Source organism: Nyctibius grandis, chromosome W (genome assembly GCF_013368605.1).
Source record: "Nyctibius grandis isolate bNycGra1 chromosome W, bNycGra1.pri, whole genome shotgun sequence".
Classification (NCBI taxonomy): Eukaryota; Metazoa; Chordata; class Aves; order Nyctibiiformes; family Nyctibiidae; genus Nyctibius; species Nyctibius grandis.
The window spans coordinates 24964439-24984941 of NC_090694.1; the positions used below are offsets into that span (position 1 = coordinate 24964439).

At 46.3% G+C, this 20503-nt stretch overlaps 1 protein-coding gene across 2 annotated transcripts in view; it reads left to right on the top strand.

Annotated features, from left to right (window-relative positions):
- LOC137675747 (geranylgeranyl transferase type-1 subunit beta-like) overlaps positions 1 to 20503 on the top strand; it is a 51688-nt gene that overhangs the window by 18080 nt on the left and 13105 nt on the right. For both annotated transcript variants that reach the window (XM_068421945.1, XM_068421946.1), the window contains 2 exons: positions 3597 to 3729; positions 4995 to 5040. In XM_068421945.1, coding sequence (XP_068278046.1) covers positions 3597 to 3729; positions 4995 to 5040 — 179 coding nt within the window. The remainder of the gene's footprint in view (positions 1 to 3596; positions 3730 to 4994; positions 5041 to 20503) is intronic.

Genomic DNA, 20503 nt, shown 5'->3' on the forward strand with positions numbered 1-20503 from the left:
GCAGAACTTCTGCCTTAGATTTCTGCCAGGCAGACTTTAGCCTGTTTAAGAGGTTGGTGGACCGAGTCCCTTGGGAGTCGGTCCTGAAGGGCAAAGGAGTCCAGGAAGGCTAAGGAGTCCAGGAAGGCTGGACATGCTTCAAAAGGGAATTGCTAAATATTCAGGAGCAGGCTGTCCTGGTGTGTAGGAAGACAAGCCGTCGGGGAAAAAGACCGGCCTGGTTAAACAGAGAACTTAGGCTAGAACTTAAGGAAAAAAAGAGAGCCTACTTGCTCTGGAAGAAGGGTCGGGTAACTTGGGAGGTCTATAGGGACGTTGCTAGGTCGTGTAGGGAGAAGATTAGAAGGGCCAAAGCTCAACTAGAGCTTGATTTGGCTGCTACGGTCAAAGATGACAAAAAAAGCTTCTACAAATACATTAACAGCAAAAGGAGGGTCAAGGAGAGCCTCCACCACTTGCTGAATGAGGAGGGTAGTGTAGTGTCAGGGGATGAGGAAAAGGCAGAGCTGCTCAATGCCTTCTTTGCCTTGGTCTTTAATGTCAAGACCAGTTGTCCTCAGGAGACTCGGCCCCCAGAGCCTGAAGTTAGGGACGGGGGGCTGTGTGAACCCCCCGTAATCCAGGAGGAGACGGTTAGTGACCTGCTGTGCCAGTTGGACACCCACAAGGCTATGGGCCCGGATGGGATTCACCCCAGAGTAATGAAGGAACTGGCATATGAACTTGCCAAACCACTCTCTATTATCTACCAGCAGTCCTGGTTAACTGGAGAAGTTCCAGCTGACTGGAAATTAGCAAATGTAACGCCCATCTACAAGAAGGGCTGGAAGGATGATCCAGGGAACTATAGGCCTGTCAGCCTGACCTCGGTGCCAGGCAAGGTGATGGAACAGATCATCCTGAGTGCCATTACACGGCACATGCAGGACAATCGGGGCATCGGGGCCAGCCAACATGGATTCATGAAAGGCAGGTCCTGCTTGACCAACCTGGTCTCCTTCTATGACCAAGTGACCCACTTAGTAGATGAGGGCAGGGCTGTGGATGTAGTCTATCTAGACTTCAGTAAGGCATTTGACACTGTCTCCCACAGCATCCTCCTGGACAAACTGGCTGCCCGGGGCTTGGATGGGTGGACTCTTCGATGGGTTAAAAACTGGCTGGATGGCCGAGCCCAGAGAGGGGTGGTGAATGGGGCAAAGTCCAACTGGCGGCCGGTCACTAGCGGTGTTCCCCAGGGCTCAGTTCTGGGGCCGGTGCTGTTCAATATCTTTATAGATGATCTAGACGTAGGGATTGAGTGCACCCTCAGTAAATTTGCAGATGACACCAAGCTGGGTGGGAGTGTCGATCTGCTGGAGGGTAGGAAGGCCCTACAGAGGGATCTGGACAGGTTAGGTAGATGGGCCGAGACCAACGGCATGAGGTTCAACAAGAACAAGTGCCGGGTCTTACACTTTGGCCACAACAACCCCATGCAGCGCTACAGGCTGGGGGAAGAGTGGTTAGAAAGCGGCCCGGTGGAAAGAGACCTGGGGGTGCTGATCGACAGCCGGCTAAACATGAGCCAGCAGTGTGCCCAGGTGGCCAAGAAGGCCAATGGCATCCTGGCCTCTGTTAGGAATAGTGTAGCCAGCCGGTCTAGGGAAGTGATCGTCCCTCTCTACTCGGCACTGGTGAGGCCGCACCTTGAATACTGTGTCCAGTTCTGGGCCCTGCACTTCAAGAAAGATGCTGAGGTGTTGGAGCGAGTCCAGAGGAGGGCGACCAAGCTGGTGAAGGGTCTGGAGCGTCTGACCTATGAGGAACGGCTGAGGGAGCTGGGGTTGTTTAGCCTGGAGAAGAGGAGGCTCAGAGGTGACCTTATTGCAGTCTACAACTACCTGAAGGGAGGTTGTAGTGAAGTGGGAGTCGGCCTCTTCTCCCGGGCAACTAGCGATAGGACAAGAGGACACAGCCTCAAGCTTCGCCAGGGGAGGTTCAGGTTGGACATTAGGAAGAATTTCTTTTCAGAAAGGGTTATTAGACATTGGAATGGGCTGCCCAGGGAGGTGGTGGAGTCACCATCTCTGGATGTGTTTAAGAAAAGACTGGACATGGCACTTAGTGCCATGGTCTAGTGGACAGGGTGGTGTCAGGGCAACGGTTGGACTCGATGATCCCAGAGGTCTCTTCCTACCTGGTTGATTCTGTGATTCTGTGATACTTGATCCTGTATTTTGTATTCCCTGCTGAAGAGGGCCAGCTAGCCACCAGAGGGAAAGGAGAGTGCTTTGCACCTCTCTGGAGTAGAATTGCTACTTGGGCGGAAGTCAACTTTTAGTACGACAGACATTTTCATACCTATTAAAACAACTTTTACTGCACCAAAGGGGAAGGATGCACAAAGGCCGGAACTTGACCTAACATCTTATCCAGATGGAAACAGCAAGTGAGCTGAATGAGGGAAAGACAAACTTTTCTGGTGTTACCCTAGTATAAGTATACTAGAACTAGTTTTTATTTCTTCACCGATATCTTTAACTAAAAAAAAAAGTAATTATATTTTCTCTTTTTAAATGTCATGAATAAATATGTGTATTTGCATTTCTACTTTACCTTGGCTTAATGTAATTTGAAGTATCTATATAACATACAAGGCACTTGTTACCTAAGGATGGGCTGAATTTGTAAACCACAACACTGGCACATCTTAAGTGTCCTGGTTCCCAAGAATATCCTTTGCTATATCTAAGGAGTAATGGAGTGGATCCCCATTTGAGCTGCAGAGAGCAGGAGTTGGCAACCTTGAGGTTAGGAGAGATGAAACTATCTCTTAGTAGGTGTTGGAGGCTTTTGTATGCAACAAGATGGAGTACATACCTGAATCCCAGGATCAACAGGGGAGCATCACAGTGGTGCTTGAAAGACTGTTCTATGTAAAAATATTCTAACTAGCTCTTTGAACCAAATGGAGGCTTATCAGGAAGCAAATCACAGCATCAATCATCTTTTTAAGGGTCTCTGAGAGAACACTAGATTGTATCTAGATAACCTAGATATAACAACTTTAAAATCTTTTCAGAGTTTGGAAAGAATCTAACCATTAGAAACGAAAAATGGATTGCAAGTAATTTTCACTGTTTATATTAGAAATTGTAATGGTAACAATTCAATTTATACATACATGGGAATCTGATCCTAAAGTTGGGCAGGAAAGCCATGTGAGCTATGAAGATTTCTAGGGAGGAAAACAATTCTGCTAAGAATAGTAGATTCTACAATGGTAACTCATACATCAGTGTATACTGTGACATGTGAAAGAATGTAACCATTAACATATTTGGATAAATAAAATCAGTGTCATGACATTACTGGAAATAAGGTTAGCCAAGCCCCTAAATGTTAATAGTTCTATTCATTTTGCTTAGCTTGGTTAGAATCACATCTTCTGAAAAGAAAATCTAATGTAGGTTTGGGTTACATTCATGTGAATACTATAAATAGAAGTAGCTAACTTATTTTAAAAGGAAAAATAATGCAATTCCTAAAATGCTTTTCATATTTTCTAATGTAAGAGGCTATATAATGTATAATGAAAGAAACCTTTCTTTCAGTTTCTGTGCTATGCTGGAAGGAAGTGAGAATGATATGAGGTTTGTGTATTGTGCTTCCTGCATCTGCTACATGCTCGATAACTGGTCAGGCATGGATACAAAAAAAGCAGTAGATTACATTAGAAGAAGTATGGTGAGTATTCCCAAAGTGTTATTTCTCAATGCATTTTCAAGTTAATAGCTTAGTTCTTTACTGTGACTAAAAATCTATCCATCCAAATAGAAATATTACAGTAATTTGTTTCTTTTCTATTCCTACTTCAATGAGTTGAAAATTAAAAGTACATTCCTTTTTGTATTTATATTTTCATTGTAATGTTTGTACTAGCAAAGTAATTGTATTGGTTGTGTATGTTTGCTGCAAGTTAAATTAAATCTCATCTTTTTTCTTTAAAATATGATTTAGAATTGAAAGCAATTTTTTAAAAATTGAGGCCTGAAGTTCCTATAACTTTAAAAAAATGCATAAGTAAAACATTGCATCACTAAAATACTCAAATTTCAATGAGCTCTAGTCCTGCTTTTTAAAATCATATACAGAATCAATGGAAAAACTAATTATTGGGATCAAGTCAAGCTTATTAAATGTTCCCAGTCCAGTACATCCCCTTACAGTACAGTAAGGATGTACATCTTTGTAATTACATCTTTATTACATCTTCTCTGTAAAAAAAGATGAAGTAGTATTCTCAGAATAATTTTGATGCTTTGTTTTTCAGTGGAGCTCCTCCTTTTTATTTTACTTTACAAAGCGTTTTTTCCAGCATTTTAAAAATAATTTTTAACAGCAGTTATTTTATAGGGCAGGTAAAGTTCAATGCCAAATAGTATGCTTAGTATGTTGTTGCTTCTGCCCACCCCCCGCTGCCCTGCCAGTCTTCAGTTTTTGAAAGGCTGATGCTCTTGCTCCATACTTAAAGAATTTCTTGTGCTTCAGCATTGTACATACAGTAGTACCCTACATTATGCCTTCATGCACATTAACCATCTTTTGGGTTAGAGACAGATTTCATTTATGCACTTCAATTTAGTTTGGAATTATGTATCCATTTTCCCTTTTTAGAAAGGCCCAAAAATTGCAGGGTTTTTTTAATGGTTATCTACACTGCATGTTTTCCCTTTTTGGCAAAGAAATGTTTACCTAATTCCAGACTTTTAACATATATCACAACTTAAATGAACTCCATGCTCTTTGATTGAAGAAAGAAGTCATAAAAACTGCTTGTATTCAAACAACACTGATTTGTGCCAAGAGCTTTTTGAGACATAGGTTCAGAATTTACCTAGATTAAAACGGTGGAATGTTCTGGTAATAATTTTGCTAATAAACTGATAAATTGTAATGTCTGTAAAAGTGATTTCGCTCTAAAGTAACTGTTTTGTGGATTTTTTCTTTAGTCTTATGATAATGGCCTGGCACAAGGAGCTGGACTGGAATCTCATGGTAAGAATGTTAACATGTTCTATACCTATTTTTAAGACTGGAATTGAGAAATTCTGTAAGAAGTGCAGGGTATGTCATGCTGTTGTGGTTTAAGCCCAGCTGGCAACTAAGCACCACATAACTGCTTGCTCACTCCTCCCTCCCCGGTAGGATGGGGAGGAGAATGGGAAGAAAAAGATAAAACTCGTGAGTTAAGGACAGTTTAATAAGACAACACAAGGAGAGAAGAAATAATAATAACAATAATACTAATAAAAGAATATACAAAGTTAGTGATGCACAATGCAATTGCTCACCACCTGGAACCCAATGCCCAGCACATTCCCGAGCCACGATCCGTCCTCCTCCCGGCCAACTCAGTTTATATACTGAGCATGATGTCATATGGTATCGAATATCCCCTTGGCTAGTTCTGGTCAGCTATCCTGGCTCTGTCCCCTCCCAGCTTCTTGTGAAAATTAACTCTATCCCAGCCGAACCCAGGACATTATCCACCCCTTATTCTATACCATCTATATCATGCCCAGATCCTGCACTTTCCAATTAATCACCACCACTTTTCCTGTCTTTGAGATAGAGAGAGATATATATACACAGTTATCATCCCCTTAGTCTATGGGCCATCCCTCTAACATGTCCATTGAGTTAATTTCACCCATGACTTTGGGGCTCCATCTGTCATAACAGTCTTTCAGGGCAGGAGAGATGGTATGTGGTGTTGGATTGTTGCATGCTGCATCTGAAGCTCACGGCTGGTGTATTTGGTGAGGCTCATGCCCACAGTCTGCAGGTTGAAGATGTTGATCTCGAGGAAGTTGCTGGGTGCCAGTCGCTGAAGCCAGTTCAAGTTCCATCACTACTGCACTTCGCTCGGTTTCATCAAAGTCCATCCTTCATTGATTTGGGTGATTCTTACTGTAATACATTGATATGGCATATAGCAACTGTAGTAGTGATGACATATAGTGGCAGGGTTATTTAGCAATTAACATCATACAATTTAATTCACTGGCTATTCTCACCCAAAATCAAATCCCCTTGAGGTACACATCAGACTTCCGCATCCTTCCACATTACCCACCAAGTGCATCCAAGTGCTTGAGCAAAGGAAATCCCGTGGATGGGTTTACCTTTGTCTGAGGCAGGACTAACCCAGACTGTCTTCCCTAACATATTCTTCATGTGCACTACGGGGACTTTATCCCCTTCTACAGTACATGGAAGTTTTGATTGGGCAGGGTCAGCTCAATTGGCAGATCCCCTAATGTTGACTAAATAGGTAGCTTTTGCTAAATGTGTATCCCAATGTTTGAAGGTCCCACCACTGTCACGGTTTAAAGCTGGGCCGGCTATTAAACCTGTGGCAGACGCTCTCTGTTAACCCTCCCCCCCACCCGAAGGGAAAGGGAAAGGGAAAGGGAAAGGGAAAGGGAAAGGGAAAGGGAAAAGGGAGAGAGACTTACGGGTTGGAAAGTTAAAACAGTTTTAATAAACTATAATAATGAAAAAAAAAGAGTATAATAATAATATTGGAATAATCAAATATATACAAATATATACAAAACCAAGATCGAGCTCCCCCGATGTTGGCCACGTCACCACCGGCACTGCAGGGCAGGCTCCGGGAAGGCCCAGGCTGGGCCCAGCGACGGTCGAGAGCTGGATTCAGGGATGCACAGCTCAGGATCGGGGGCAGCAGGAAAACAGAGTCCTCCTTGGACACTGGCCAAAGCCCAAGCCGCAGAAGCAGCCCGAAGCAGCAGCAGCACCCAAACACAGCAGAGGAAGCAAGGGAAGGCGGAAGGGCAAGAGAGCGAGACCCTCGTGATCCCCCCGCTTTATACTGAGAATGACGTGTATGGGATGGAATACCTTCGTTGGTCAATTTTGGGTCACCTGCCCTGTCCGCTCCTCCCTGCAGGTGCGACCCCCCCTTCAGCTCTTCACTCGTAAACAGTGAGGAATTTAGCAGTGACCTTGGTTTCTCTAAGACTAAGTACAGCAAGAGCCTTTCTGCATAACATCCCTACTGGTGCCTCAGCGATAACTACAAACTTCGAGCGTTATCAGTTCTAGAAGCAGACACTGTCTGCAAAACATGCAGTTACTTTCATAAAGTGCAGTTACTTAGAAGAGACTTAGCTGAAAGTAAAAATCACTGAAAGGAAAATTGGCCTGGTTTAGGCCAAACCAGGACATTCCACCCCTTATTCCATACCATTCACGTCATACTCAGATCACCACTACCTTTTCATTTTCAAATATATACAAATATCAGTAGTTTATGATTCATCTCTATGCAAAGTTCTTTAAGTTCATTTAGTTCAGGATTGTGGGTTTCCATCTGGCTAGCAGTCTCTCAGGGTAAGAGAGATGGTATGAGTTTTGTCATGGTTCGTGCCCACGGGTTGCAGGTTAAAGATGTCAGTCTCGAGGAGGTTACTGGACGCCACTTCCAGCTAGCTCCAGTCTCATCACCACTGTCTTAACCTGAAAGACACTTATGAACACTGTTAGTATTATGCAGCAATTAACATCATACAGTTCAGAATTAAGTATTCTCACCCAGAATCAGATCACCTTCAGGGACACATCGGACTTCACCATCCTGCAGCATCACCCACCAAGTACATCCAGGTCCCTGAGCAAAAGCAATCCCACGAATGGGTTTACGTTTGCCCGTAGCAGGAAGAACCCAGACAGTTTTTCCCAACAGATTCCTTTCATGCACCACAGGGACTTTATCTCCTTCTACTGTATGTAGAAGGTCTGACTGAGCAGGGCCAGCTCGATTGACAGATCCCCTGGTGTTAACTAACCAGGTAGCTCGTGCCAAATGCTTATCCTGGTTTTTAAAGGTTCCACCCCCCATTGCTTTCAGGGTAGTTTTTAAAAGCCCATTGTACCGTTCAATTTTCCCAGAGGCTGGTGCATGATAGGGGATATGATATACCCATTCGATGCCATGCTCTTTGGCCCATTTGTCTATGAGACTGTTTTTGAAATGAGTCCCATTGTCCGACTCAATTCTCTCTGGTGTGCCATGTCGCCACAAGATTTGCTTTTCGAGGCTCAGAACAGTGTTCCGGGCAGTGGCATGGGGCACAGAGTATGTTTCCAGCCATCCGGTGGTTGCCTCCACCATGGTAAGCACATAACGTTTACCCTGGTGGGTTTGAGGGAGTGTGATGTAGTCAATTTGCCAGGCCTCCCCATATTTATATTTCAACCACCACCCCCCATACCACAAAGGTTTTAACCGTTTGGCTTGCTTAATTGCGGCGCACGTTTCACAGTCGTGGATAACCTGTGCAATAGAGTCCATGGTTAAGTCCACCCCTCGGTCACGAGCCCATCTGTATGTTGCATCTCTCCCTTGATGACCTGAAGTGTCATGAGCCCACCGAGCTAAAAATAGTTCACCTTTATGTTCCCAGTCCAAATCTATTTGGAACACTTTAGCAGCCTGATCTGCTTGTTGGTTGTTTCGATGTTCCTCAGTTGCCCGACTTTTAGGTACGTGAGCATCTACATGACGTACCTTCACGACTAGTTTCTCTAGCCGAGTAGCAATATCTTGCCACAATTCAGCAGCCCAAATAGGTTTCCCTTTGCGCTGCCAGTTGCTTCGCTTCCACTGCTTTAACCACCCCCACAAGGCATTTGCTACCATCCATGAGTCAGTATAGAGATACAACCTTGGCCACTGTTCTCGTTCAGCAATGTCTAAAGCCAGCTGGATGGCTTTTACCTCTGCGAATTGACTTGATTCACCTTGTCCTTCTGTGGCTTCTGTGACTCGTCGAATAGGACTCCATACAGCAGCTTTCCACTTCCGATGCTTTCCTACAAGACGGCAGGATCCATCGGTGAACAGGGCATACTGCTTCTCATCCTCTGGTAGTTCATTATATGGTGGGGCTTCTTCAGCACGTGTCACCTCCTTTTCTGGTGGCATTCCGAAGTCTTTGCCTTCTGGCCAATCCATGATCACTTCTAAGATTCCTGGGCGATTAGGGTTTCCTGTTCGAGCCCTCTGTGTAATTAATGCAATCCATTTACTCCATGTAGCATCAGTTGCATGATGGGTAGTAGGAACCTTACCCTTGAACATCCAGCCTAGTACTGGTAATCAGGGTGCCAGGAGAAGCTGTGCTTCAGTACCGATTACCTCTGAAGCAGCTCTAACTCCTTCATATGCTGCCAGTATCTCTTTTTCAGTTGGGGTGTAATTGGCCTCGGAACCCTTGTATCCTCGACTCCAAAATCCTAGGGGTCGACCTCGAGTCTCCCCTGGTACTTTCTGCCAGAGGCTCCAGGTAGGACCATTGTCCCCAGCTGCGGTGTAGAGCACATTTTTAACATCTAGTCCCGTACGGACTGGTCCAAGGTCTACTGCATGCACAATCTCTTGTTTAATCTGTTCAAAAGCCTGTCATTGTTCAGGACCCCACTGAAAATCATTTTTCTTTCTGGTCACTTGATAAAGAGGGCGTACAATCTGGCTGTAATCTGGAATATGCATTCTCCAGAAACCCACAACGCCTAAGAAGGCTTGTGTTTCCTTTTTGTTAGTTGGTGCGGACATAGCTGTTATTTTGTTGATCACCTCTATCGGGATCTGGCGACGCCCATCTTGCCATTTAATCCCTAAAAACTGGATTTCCCGGGCAGGCCCCTTGACCTTGCCTCTTTTTATGGCAAAACCAGCTTTCAGAAGAATTTGGATTATTTTCTCCCCTTTGTCAAAAACTTCTGCTGCTGCTGTATCACCCCATACAATGATGTCATCAATGTATTGCAAATGTTCTGGAGCTCTACCCTTTTCTAGTGCAGTCTGGATCAGTCCATGGCAAATAGTAGGACTGTGTTTCCACCCCTGGGGCAGTCGATTCCAGGTGTACTGGATACCTCTCCAGGTAAAAGCAAACTGTGGCCTGCACTTTGGTGCCAAGGGAATAGAGAAAAATGCATTAGCAATGTCTATGGTGGCGTACCACTTGGCTGCCTTTGACTCCAGTTCGTATTGAAGTTCTAGCATGTCTGGCACTGCAGCGCTAAGCGGTGGCGTAACTTCATTTAGGCCACGATAGTCCACAGTTAATCTCCATTCTCCATTAGACTTTCGCACTGGCCATATAGGACTATTAAAGGGTGAGCGAGTCTTGCTGATCACTCCTTGATTTTCTAATTGTCTAATCAGTTTATGAATGGGGATCAGGGAGTCTCGATTGGTGCGATATTGTCGTCGGTGCACCGTTGTGTTAGCAATTGGCACCTGTTGTTCTTCAACCTTCAGCAACCCCACAACAGAAGGATCCTCTGAGAGGCCAGGCAAGGTAGACAGCTGTTGAATGTCCTCAGTCTCTACAGCTGCTATACCAAAGGCCCATCTATACCCTTTTGGGTCCTTAAAATACCCTCTCTTGAGGTAGTCTATGCCAAGGATGCACGGAGCATCTGGGCCAGTCACAATGGGGTGCTTTTTCCATTCATTTTTAGTTAGGCTCACTTTGGCCTCCAATACAGATAACTCTTGAGATCCTCCTGTTACTCCTGAAATACTGATAGATTCTGTCCCTTTATGATTCGATGGCATTAGGGTGCACTGTGCACCAGTGTCTACCAGGGCTCGATACCTTTGTGGTTTTAATGTGCCAGGCCATCGAATCCACACAGTCCAATAAACTCAGTTGTCCCTCTCCTCCACCTGGCTGGAGGCAGGGCCCCCCTAATTAAGGAATGGATTCGTGCTGCTCACAGGGATTGGACCTTCATTTCCCTTATTCACATTTGGGAAAAAGGGATTTGAGGCCCATCTACCCTGACTGGAGTCCTGCTCACTGGTAACTGGAGCAGCCATCCTCCTAGGAAAATTCTCTCTGGTATTTCTTTTAGCTTGCAACTCACGTACTCGTGCCTGTAGGGTACTGGTAGGTTGTCCATGCCATCTGCTCATGTCCTCCCCATAACCACTCAGGGCAAACCACAGGATACCTCGTGATGTGTTCTGTTTCCTTTGAGCTGGTCCTGTAGGAGAGCGTTTTCTCCTAACAGCTGCAACGCGGGCCGTCATAACGACTGAAGTCTTTCCTTATATTTCGCAGGTCCTTCAGGGATAAGGAGTGGTAGGTTATCTCTACGTCCGAGTCCTCCTCCTGTGATAGTTCTGCTTTAGAAGGACCTTTCTTCTGTGATGGGTCTGTTTTAAAAAGACGATCAAGGAAACCCCCATCTGTGTCAGGCCCTGATTCTGACTGAGAAGGGCCCTCACCTGGGTCATGTGATGGCTCTGCCTTAGAAGGCTCTGAGTCATCATCCTTCTCTTCACGAGCTGATTTCTTTCGGTATTTCTTCCTGGTTACAGGAGCGATTGGTACAGATTTGGTAGATGCTGGGGTCTGAGTAGATGCAGTGGCTGTCGTGGGAGTGCTGAGACTCGTTAGAGTCTGAGTAGCTGCAGTGGCCATCTTGGGGGGTGTAGCAGCTGCGGTGCAGGCTGCCGAGGTTTCAGTGGATTTAGTGGCTGTAGTGGCAGCATAACACCTACACCCATCCCTGCACCAATATTTAATCTTATCCCACATCAGAAACACATTCAGGACAACCGAAAATAAAAACATGCCACCTAGACAGCACCATCCTAATTTCACAAAATCTAGTGGAATCAGCTTGGCAGAAAAGGAGAAGGTACTATTTCCCGAAGTAAAACTGGAAGTGTAATCATTAACAGAATCAGCTAAAGGACGCCCGGAGCGTGCAGATGAAGTCGCTGCTACCGATTCGCAATTAAAGCTGCCCATCATTGTGTCATAGAGATAAGAGATCAGAATAGTAACTGCCCAGTTTATCACAGCATAAATCAGTATCAAACCCCATAGCAAAGCGAAACATTTCGAGCAGCTCCCACTGTTAAACCACATGTAAACATTCATAAGAAGCAAGCAATAATATGCTGCATGTGGCAAGTAAGGTATTATTACACTTAACTCTGTATAAAGCTCTATAAAGAGATGAGATAACACAGCGCTCAAAAATAACATTACCATCTTAGCTATCTGTTTTAATTTCCAACCCCTCGTAAATCTCAAAGGAAGAACTCTGATACTCTCTCAGCTGAGCTCTCCGGGTGTCCTCTTGCCGGAGCCGGGATTTGACTTATCAGAGCAACCTGTCGGAGCTTCTCTCGAGCCCCACGTTGGGCGCCAATAAATCTGTCACGGTTTAAAGCTGGGCCGGGTATTAAACCTGTGGCAGACGCTCTCTGTTAACCCTCCCCCGCACCCGAAGGGAAAGGTAAAGAGAAAAGGGAGAGAGACTTACGGGTTGGAAAGTTAAAACAGTTTTAATAAACTATAATAATGAAAAAAAAAGAGTATAATAATAATATTGGAATAATCAAATATATACAAATATATACAAAACCAAGATCGAGCTCCCCCGATGTTGGCCACGTCACCACCGGCACTGCAGGGCAGGCTCCGGGAAGGCCCAGGCTGGGCCCAGCGACGGTCGAGAGCTGGATTCAGGGATGCACAGCTCAGGATCGGGGGCAGCAGGAAAACAGAGTCCTCCTTGGACACTGGCCAAAGCTCAAGCCGCAGAAGCAGCCCGAAGCAGCAGCAGCACCCAAACACAGCAGAGGAAGCAAGGGAAGGCGGAAGGGCAAGAGAGCGAGACCCTCGTGATCCCCCCGCTTTATACTGAGAATGACGTGTATGGGATGGAATACCTTCGTTGGTCAATTTTGGGTCACCTGCCCTGTCCGCTCCTCCCTGCAGGTGCGACCTCCCTTCGGCTCTTCACTCGTAAACAGTGAGGAATTTAGCAGTGACCTTGGTTTCTCTAAGACTAAGTACAGCAAGAGCCTTTCTGCATAACATCCCTACTGGTGCCTCAGCGATAACTACAAACTTCGAGCGTTATCAGTTCTAGAAGCAGACACTGTCTGCAAAACATGCAGTTACTTTCATAAAGTGCAGTTACTTAGAAGAGACTTAGCTGAAAGTAAAAATCACTGAAAGGAAAATTGGCCTGGTTTAGGCCAAACCAGGACAACCACCCATTGCTCTTAGTGTAGTTTTTAGCAGTCCATTGTATCGTTCAATTTTCCCGGAGGCTTGTGCATGATAGGGGATGTGATATACCCACTCAGTGCCATGCTCTTTGGCCCAGGTATCTATGAGGTTGTTTTGGAAATGAGTCCCATTGTCTGACTCAATTCCTTCTGGGGTGCCATGTCACCATAAGACTTGCTTTTCAAGGCCCAGAATAGCGTTCTGGGCGGTGGCATGGGCACAGTATATGTTTCCAGCCATCCGGTGGTTGCTTCCACCATTGTAAGCACATGGTGTTTGCCTTGGTGGGTTTGTGGGAGTGTGATATAATCAGTTTGCCAGACTTCCCCATATTTATATTTCAGCCATTGTCCTCCATACCACAGAGGCTTTAACTGCTTGGTTTGCTTGATTGCAGCACATATTTCACATTCATGAATAACCTGTGTGATAGTGTCCATGGTCAAGTCCACCTCTCGATCATGAGCCCATCTATATGTTGTATCTCTTCCTTGATGGCCTGAATTGTCATGGGCCTACAGAGCTAAAAATAATTCATTCATGTTGCCAGTCCAAATCCACCTGAGCCACTTCAATCTTAGCAGCCTGATCCACCTGCTGGTTGTTTTGATGTTCTTCAGTAGCCCTACTCTTAGGTATGTGGACATCTACGTGACGTACCTTTACAATCAACTTCTCTAGCTGAGCAGCAATATCTTGCCACAATGGGGCAGCCCAGATGGGTTTACCTCTGCGCTGCCAGTTGCTCTGCTTCCATTGCTGCAACCACCTCCGTAGGGCATTTGCCACCATCCATGAGTCAGTATAGAGATAGAGCACTGGCCACTTTTCTCGGTAAGCAATGTCTAAAGCCAGCTGGATGGCCTTCACTTCAGCACACGCCACCTCCTCCTCTGGCGATATTCCGAAGTCTTTGCCTTCTGGCCAGTCCATGATCACTTCCAAGATTCCTGGGTGGCTGGGTTTTCCTGTTTGAGCCCATTGTGTGATCAGTATGACCTACTTACTCCACGTGGCATCAGTTGCATGATGTGTAGAGGGGACCGTCCCCTTGAACATCCAGCCCAACACTGGCAGTTGGGATGCTAAGAGGAGCTGTGCTTCAGTACCAACCACTTCCGAGGCAGCTCAAACTCCTTCGTATGCTGCCAATATCTCTTTTTCAGCTGGAGTATAACGGACCTCAGATCCTCTATATCCCTGACTCCAAAACCCTAGGGGTTGACTTCAAGTCTCCCCTGGTGCTTTCTGCCAGAGGCTCCAGGTAGGGCCATTGTCCCCGGCTGTGGTGTAGAGCACATTTTTAACATCTTGTCCTGCCCGGACTGGTCCAAGGGCTACTGCATGAATTATCTCCTGTTTAATTTGTTCAAAGGCTTGTCATTGCTCAGGGCCACATTTGAAATTGTTCTTCTTCCAGGTCACTTGATAGAGAGGGCTTACAATCAGACTGTAATCTGGAATATGCATTCTCCAAAAACCCGTAACGCCTAGGAAAGCTTGTGTTTCCTTTTTATTAGTTGGTGGGGACATAACTGTTATTTTGTTGATCACATCCATTGGGATCTGACGATGTCCATCTTGCCATTTTATTCCTAAGAACTGGATCTCCTGTGCAGGTCCCTTGACCTTACTTTGTTTTATGGCAAAACCGGCCTTCAGAAGGATTTGAACTATTTTCTTCCCTTTCTCAAAAACAACTTCTGCTGTGTTGCCCCATATGATGATGTCATCAATGTATTGCAGGTGTTCCAGAGCTTCATCCTGTTCCAGTGCAGTCTGGATCAGTCCATGGCAAATGGTGGGGCTGTGTTTCCACCCCTGGGGCAATCGATTCCAGGTTTACTGGATACCCCTCCAAGTGAAAGCAAACTGTGGCCTGCACTCTGCTGCCAAAGGAGTAGAGAAAAATGCATTAGCGATATCAATCGTGGCATATCACTTGGCTGCCTTTGACTCCAGTTAGTATTGGAGTTCTAGCATATCCGGCATGGCAACACTCAGCAGCGGTGTGACTTCATTCAGGCCATGATAGTCTACTGTTAGTCTCCATTCTCCATTAGATTTTTGCACTGGCCATATGGGATTGTTAAAGGGTGAGCAAGTCTTGCTGATCACTCCTTGGCTCTCCAGTCAACAAATCAGCTTATGGATGGGAATCAGAGAGTCTCAGTTGGTGCGATATTGCTGCCGGTGCACCATTGTGGTAGCGATTGGCACCTTATGTTCTTCAACCCTCAGCAACCCCACAACAAAAGGATCCTCTGAGAGGCCAGGCAAAGTAGACAGCTGTTCAATTTCCTCCGTCTCCAAGGCAGCTATACCAAATGCCCACTGGTACCCTTTTGGGTCCTTGAAATACCCTCTCCTGAGGTAGTCTATGCTGAGGATGCACAGAGCATCAGGGCCAGTCACAATGAGATGTTTATGCCACTCATTCCTAGTTAGACTCACTTCAGCCTCCAATACAGTCAGCTGTTGGGATCCCCCTGTTACTCCCTTTATAGCTTGATGGCATTAGGGTACATTGTGCACCAGTGTCCACTAGAGCCTTATACTCCTGTGGGTCTAATGTACCAGGCCATCAAATCCACACAGTCCAATAAACCTGATTGTCCCTTTCCTCCACCTGGCTGGAGGCAGGGCTCCTCTAATCCTGGTCATAGTATTTGTTACTCACTTTTTGTAAACATCAATCAGAAGTCCCTTTAAGAGGATCAGAAGTAAGATCAGCCCTTCTACTCTGTCTGGGAACTGCCCGCTGGAAACTGGAGCAGCATTTTTCCAGGAAGAATCCCATTTGGTGATTGTTTTTCCTTGCAACTCACGTACCCAATGCCTCTAGGGTCAAGGTAGGTTTTTCATCCCACTTCCTCATGTCATCTCTGTGGTCACACACATAAAAGCACAGGGTACCCCGTGGTGTGTACCTTCTATATCCTCTCTCTTGAGCAGAAGAACGCTTGCTCCTAATAGCTGAGATGCAGGCCTGTACACATAGGGGGCAGAACTTATCCTCGAATCGCTGGAACTCTCAGGACAGTTTCTCGACTAGCATGTCTGGCAGTTTCTCCACAGCCCAGATGCAGGCCCGTAGGGGGGAAGAGAGACTTCCTTCATATTGCCAGAGTTGGCCAGACACTTCATCCACCGTTTGTCCCTTGCCTTCTTTCCAGGACACTACTGCCAATGAGTTGTCATGTGATGGTGGTGCACTCTGTAGAAACTTCCATTACATGGGTTATGTGCATTGGACTTCATTTGTATCTGTGGGTAACTGCTCGTTATCCAGATCATTATAAATCACCTTCAGCACGGCTAAGTAAGTCCCTCAGGTACTGGATACCTCTCTCCATGGTGGTCCACTTGCCTGGGTGACATGTAACATCTTCCTTGAAGGGGTACCTTTCCTTCATGCCTGACAGAAGTCGCCTCCAGAGGCTAAGGGCTTGGGTCTTTTTCCCAATTGCCCTGTCAATGCCCCCTTCCCTAGACAGGGATCCCAGCTGCTTGGCTTCCCTACCCTCTAATTCCAAGCTACTGGCCCTGTTATCCCAGCATCAGAGCAGCCAGGTAACAATATGCTCACCTGGATGGCAGCTGAAATCCTTTCACATATCTTGCAGCTCACTCAGGGATAGGGATCGGGTGATTATCTCTGGTTCTGCCTCTTCCTCCTGTTCTCGTGATGACCCTGGTTCACCTTCATTCCTCACTAAGTGAACTGATTTTTTTTTGTGTATTATTTCTTTTTCTGTATAGGGGTGACTGATACTGGCACAGGCTGGTTCTCTGGTTCAGCTGCAGTGCCTGTCGCTGGGGTTTGAGTAGCCACAGTGCCTGTCACCAGGGTTGGAGTAGCTGTAGTGCTTGTCACGAGGGTTGGAATAGCTGCAGTGCCTGTCAGTCTGTTTTCCCTCCCTTCCCCCTGAGGGTGCTGCATAATATCGAGCAGTGTTTGGTAGATACTGGCCAGGGCCCAGCACAGTGTGGTAAGTTGTGCTTCTTTGGAATATCCATGGCATTTTCCTTTCAAATATTCTAGCACTTCATCAGGGTCCTGTAGTTGTTCGGGAGTGAAGTTCCAAACCATTGGAGGTGAGAAGTTCTCTAGATACCTGCCCATATTCTCCCACATGCCATGCCACCCATGACTATCCAGCCTTGGGGCAGATCTCTGGGTGGTATTCTTAAAAATTTTTTTTGTAGCCCTAAACAAGACCTGAAACACATTCAGGAGACACAGCAATAAGAGCATGCTGGCTTGAACATCCCAAGCATATTCAAAATTCTCCAAAGCTGTTGTAATTAGCCTGAAGGAGAAAGGGGAGGTGAAAGAGTGGGAGAAAGTATCCCTCCCTGTCTTCTCCATAGATTGGGTGCGATTACTAATAAATGCCGAGAGAGGGCGCCCAAGGTACGGGCATGACAACAATGCCACATACAAATACCAGCTTAACCTCATGACTAGTGATGTAATCATATCATAACTCGATATTACCCAGTACAGCAAAATGATAGTCCTGATCCTTCTTCCAGAGGTGATGAACAGCACCGCAGGGAATACATAGTGCATATAAGAATTTACATAACATCACCATGTGAACAAATAAACCAACATTGTGACCAGCAACTATTTAACTAATATAATAAATGAGTATGACAAATTTGTTTTAACATGCTCTGGCCAGATCTGTTGTTATCTCAACCCCTCGTGTCCCACGTTGAGCACCAAAAAGGACTGTTGTGGTTTAAGCCCAGCCGGAAACTAAGCACCACATGGCTGCTCGCTCACTTCTCCCTCCCCGGTGGGATGGGAAGGAGAATGGGAAGAAAAAGGTAAAACTATTGGGTTGAGATAAGGACACTTTGATAGGACAACACAAGGAGAGAAGAAATAATAATAATACTACTAATAAAAGAATATACAAAGTGAGTGATGCACAATGCAGTTGCTCACCACCCGGAACCTGATGCCCAGCCCGTTCCCATGCTGCGATCCCTCCTCCCCCCAGCCAACCCCCCCAGTTTATATACTGAGCATGACATCATATGGTATCGAATATCCCCTTGGCTAGTTCTGGTCAGCTATCCTGGCTCTGTCCCCTCCCAGCTTCTTGTGAAAATTAACGCTATCCCAGCTGAACCCAGGACACATGCTTTTCCTTCTTTTCTGGTTTTAAGGAAGTGGGAAAAAGAGGAGCAAATCCAAAACATGCCTCAGAATATGATTTCTTCTCTTAGTTCCCACTTAATATCAGACCAGATGGACTCTTAATATATCAACTCCGTTATTCTTATCTCATGAATGTTTTGTTGAAAGGTGTTGGCTGTAGTTCTCGTCTCGCTGACAGAGCAACCTATTTCTGCATGTACCATTGTTATTCTGTGGATTTATCTGAAGAGATCTTGTGAAATGCACTTGATAATTTCCAGTTTCAGCAGATATCAGTAAAGCCTAGAAACATTTACTCTGCTAGATTACAGCATCCATTAGGGGCTCAAATCTTGAAGCTGCAGTTAATTTTTGTAAATAGGTGGTAAGGGATTTTAGGAGCAGTTGCCTCCTCGAGTAGCTCTGGCCCAGGACTTTCTCCTGCATGGTCGCTGGAGCCCAGCCCCGTGTGCCCAGGGACCCAAGGTCTCTGCCCAGGCTGAGAGACAGGGCTGCTGCTTTCCTGCTTGCATGTTCAACCAGTAGCAAAGTTGAGCACCTATCCAAGAGACACACACAGAGGACACACACACACACATACACACATATATCTTCTCTGTAAAAAAGATGAAGAAGTGTTCTCAGTCCAGTTAATGTACATCACAGGAAGCTTTCTGGCAGACCACTATATACTGGTTAGGAACATTGTTTTCTTCAAATGTTCTTTTTCACAGATTTAAAGTCAGTCTGATTAATATGCTGTTCATTGATGACATAAGCCTGCATATTGGAATGAAGAGTATGAACAAAATTTTATGCTATCATACTTGTATTGCTTTTAATGCCTGAGCTAACCTGTTCAATGTTAGCTAATATGTTACTATTCTGCCCTGTGGTATAGCCATACTCTCAGGCCTAAGTTACTATAGGATATGATCAGTTTATATATTGTGTAGTTCTAAACAATATTCAGTGCTTAGAATGCCCTAAACATGCAGTGTTGACTGTTAAGGGATGTTAGGAGCAGTCGCTTCCTCCAGCAGCTCTGGCCCAGGACTCCTGCCTGCCTGGTTGCTGAAGCCCAGGCCGGGGACCTGGGGTCTCTGCCCAGGCTGAGGGATGCAGCTGCCGCTTTCCTGTTTGCAAGTTCAACCAGTAGCAAAGCTGAGCACGTATCCCAGAGACACACACACACACAGAGGACATTGACATGGCCAGCTACACAGACTGCCACAGACAAGGTGCTGCTCTTTGGCTGATGTGGTGGGTTGACCTTGGCTGGCTGTCAGACCCCCACCCAACCACTCTCTCACTCCCATTCCTCAGCAGGACAGGGGGAGGAAAATAAGATGGAAGAGCTCATGGGTCAAGATAAGACAGGGAGATAACTTACTGTATTGGGTTCACATTGCAAGGTTTTGGTAGCGGGGGGGTTGCAGGGGTGGCTTCTGTGAGAAGACATCAGGAGCTGTCCTCATGTTGGACAGAGCCAGTTCCAGCCAGCTCCAAGACACACCTGCCTCTGCCCAAAGCTGAGCCAATCAGCAATGTTGGTAGCGTCTCTGTAATAATATATTTAAGAAAGGGTAAAAAAATGCTGTGCAACAGCTGGGAGAGAGGAGTGAGAAAATGTAAGACAACTCTGCAGATACCAAAGTCAGTGGAGAAGGAGGTGGGGGAGGAAGTGATCCAGGAGCCAGAGCAGAGATTCCCCTGCAGCCCATGGTGAAGACCACGGTGAAGCAGGTTGTACCCCTGCAGCCCATGGAGGACACCATGCCGGAGCAGGTGGATGTCAGTCGCCGAAGGGAGCTGCTCCGGAGCCGGCCCGTCCCACAGCGGAGCGGCAGATCTCGGCGCACAGGGGCTTTTCCCGAGGTAAGGAAACGCCAGGGCAGCGGCGAGAGCCACCCGGAGCCGGCAGCTCTCGCGGAGAGTCACTGACCAGGTGGGGGCGTTGCCAGAGCAACCGCGGCCCCTCCTACAAAAGGCGGCCTTGGGGGCGCCAGCGACCAGAGCGGGCAAACAGAGCGTGGTGCGGTAGTTTGCGCTGAAGGGTGCGCAGGGAGGGCGCAGACACCCTACCTGACCCTCAAGGCAGGATGGTGGGCACTCGCCTGAAGGCGAGGGCTGCAGATCCGGCTCGGGGGTCTGCACCATCGACCCCAGCCGTGACCAATGCCTCCACCCAGACAGAGCTGCTGAAGGGAGAGGCTGCAGTGCAGACCTC